The sequence below is a fragment of the Sinocyclocheilus grahami genome, unplaced genomic scaffold (assembly GCF_001515645.1).
Source record: "Sinocyclocheilus grahami isolate Dianchi unplaced genomic scaffold, SAMN03320097.WGS_v1.1 scaffold2048.1, whole genome shotgun sequence".
Lineage (NCBI taxonomy): Eukaryota > Metazoa > Chordata > Actinopteri > Cypriniformes > Cyprinidae > Sinocyclocheilus > Sinocyclocheilus grahami.
Window position 1 is genome coordinate 87,886 of NW_015507227.1, and position 2,402 is coordinate 90,287.

Consider the following 2,402-nt stretch of genomic DNA (forward strand, 5'->3'; position numbering starts at 1 on the left):
AATGTTAATTCCAACATTTACTAATGCATTATTAAAATCAAAAGTCGTGCTTCAACATTAGGTAATGCACTGTGAATAGACACGAACTAACTAACTGTATTTCCATTAACTAACATAAAAAAATGAATAAATACTGTAATGAATGTGTTGTTCGTGTTAGTTAATACATTAGCTAATGAAGTGTTACCAATATGTTTTAAGTGCATTTCACCATGCTTTCTAGTGTTACCGTTTATGACTTTTTGAACATGCAGAAACTACATGAACATGTTGTGTGTGCTTTTCTGTGTCTTATTTCTCCAGCGTGATTTGGATGATGCAGAATTTCCAGAAAACATTGAAGATTTCGTTACATTAGATGAGCTGGACAACAATGCAGGAGGTGATCCGTTTCCATTAAATATTACCAGGACAAAACACATTTAAAAAAAATGAAACTCGTGCATTTATGAATTTATTATCACTAACATGCATTTAGAAAATAGTGACTTTTCATGTCATGCCAAATTTAAATTCAAATCATGTACTTTTAGTCTGTGACTAACACTTTTTCCCTTTTTATTCCAGACTCCACTGTGCCAAAGGTAAGTATCACATCTCTCATTCACCGTAGATGTTGGATGTCTTAGGAAATAAACGTGTGTATTTCCAGTTAACAGTATGGACGATAGCATTGTGCGTTTTATTTCAGGATTGTAAAGTAGTGGTGGTGTGGCCTGTAAAGAAGACCCCGGACTTGATGAAGGATCTTTACAGTCTGTCTGCACCCTTTGGCAGCATGGTCAAGCATTTATCCACGTTCAAGCAGGAGGTCAGTGTTTTGTGTTTGCGGCTGGGTAAAAATGAGTGACGCACGAAATATCGGCAACTAAACATTTTCAGCCTAAACAGCCATTTTTTAGCCATTTTGCTTATTTTGTTATATATTTATATATATAAGGAGTCAGTTGTTCTACAAGGCTGCATTTATTTGATCACGAATGCCGTATGAATGGTGATATTGTGTATTATTAAAATTTCAAATAACTGATTTATATTTGAATGCATTGTGAAATTAGACCGTCTTCAGTGTCACATGATCCTTCAGAAATCATAAAAAAAGACGCTTTTTTTTGTGAAATCTTGATTATGCTATACTCTATTACGTATTCATTGTTTTTACTTATTATTTCATACTTCATTATTTAATTCACATTTGAATTAATCTGTCATGAAAACAATTTTTTTAACAGCCATGTTTATATTTCAACAACAAATGGGAGCAGAAACAATTCTATTATTAAAAAGTTGATATAAAAACTGCCTTATGTGCAGTTTAAATGTTTGTACAACAGGGTTTTTTGTATTTGAATGTTATTTAATTGATTATTAACTAAACTTTATTTTTGGTTTTGGATAAATTCATTTTATTGCATTATTTTGCAATCTTCATTTGAACAAAACAAAAATGTTTTCCTGAAATTTCAAGATTGTTTCTTGTTAAGCTATGCGTGTTTTCAGTGGATGAGAAAAAAAAAACGGTATTTGAAGTTGAACAGGACTCTCCTCTTAGTGTGTAAATCATCTCTCTAACCTAAATAAACATTGTGTTTGTGTGTGTGAATGTTCTTACTTGGATAATACTTTAACATTAACACTTATACAGCATTTATTAATCCTAGTTCATTTAAAAATGTTCCTTTCAACATTTACCACATTATAAGTTCAAAACAATGCATAATGTTTGCATTAGTTAATACATTATGAGCTAAAATAAAAAATGAGCTGCAAAACACACACGCGCACACAAAAACTTTGCAAATGTGAAAATAAAGTGAGCCTGAGCTTGTTGCAGTCAATGCACATAACGCACTGTAGCTATCATTTAATCCTGCAAACACTGAAACAGACCATGTATTCTAAAATGAATCGATACAGAATCTAAATTAAACCATGCGTTTGAGAATCCGACGTCGGTGCTTATACTCTCTCTCTGCTTTCAGTTGCATCCACATACGCTTTCAGTTTTACTCATCGCAGTTCTCTTGCACGTTTTGCCTTTGGCTATTATGTGTGTTTGTGTTCTTGTAGGCTATGATTGAGCTGGAAACGGCTGAAAAAGCCCAAGAAATGGTGCAGTTCTACAGCGATCACAAGGCAACGATATGCGGCAGGCCGGTGTCTGTTTCCATGTGCCTCACCATGAAAACAATAGAGGTACGTGTTTAGAAACAACATGCTGGACAGACCGACAGTTACAGTAGCATCCCATCTATCAGTGATCCCATTGTTTCAGTCAAGATGCACTAGCAGCCAAAAGTTTAGAATCGTTTAGATATTTAAATGTTTTTGACAGAAGTGTCTTATGCTCATGGAGGCTGCATTTATTTGATCAAAAATGCAGTAGTAAAAAAAAAAAAAAA

The 2,402-nt window shown here is 33.6% G+C and overlaps 1 protein-coding gene across 1 annotated transcript in view; it reads left to right on the plus strand.

The window, feature by feature from the left end:
- LOC107573841 (uncharacterized) overlaps positions 1 to 2,402 on the plus strand; it is a gene marked incomplete at its 3' end in the record, with an annotated part of 9,056 nt that overhangs the window by 4,628 nt on the left and 2,026 nt on the right. The window contains exons 5-8 of the mRNA XM_016260289.1: positions 304 to 382; positions 568 to 584; positions 692 to 811; positions 2,071 to 2,196. Coding sequence (XP_016115775.1) covers positions 304 to 382; positions 568 to 584; positions 692 to 811; positions 2,071 to 2,196 — 342 coding nt within the window. The remainder of the gene's footprint in view (positions 1 to 303; positions 383 to 567; positions 585 to 691; positions 812 to 2,070; positions 2,197 to 2,402) is intronic.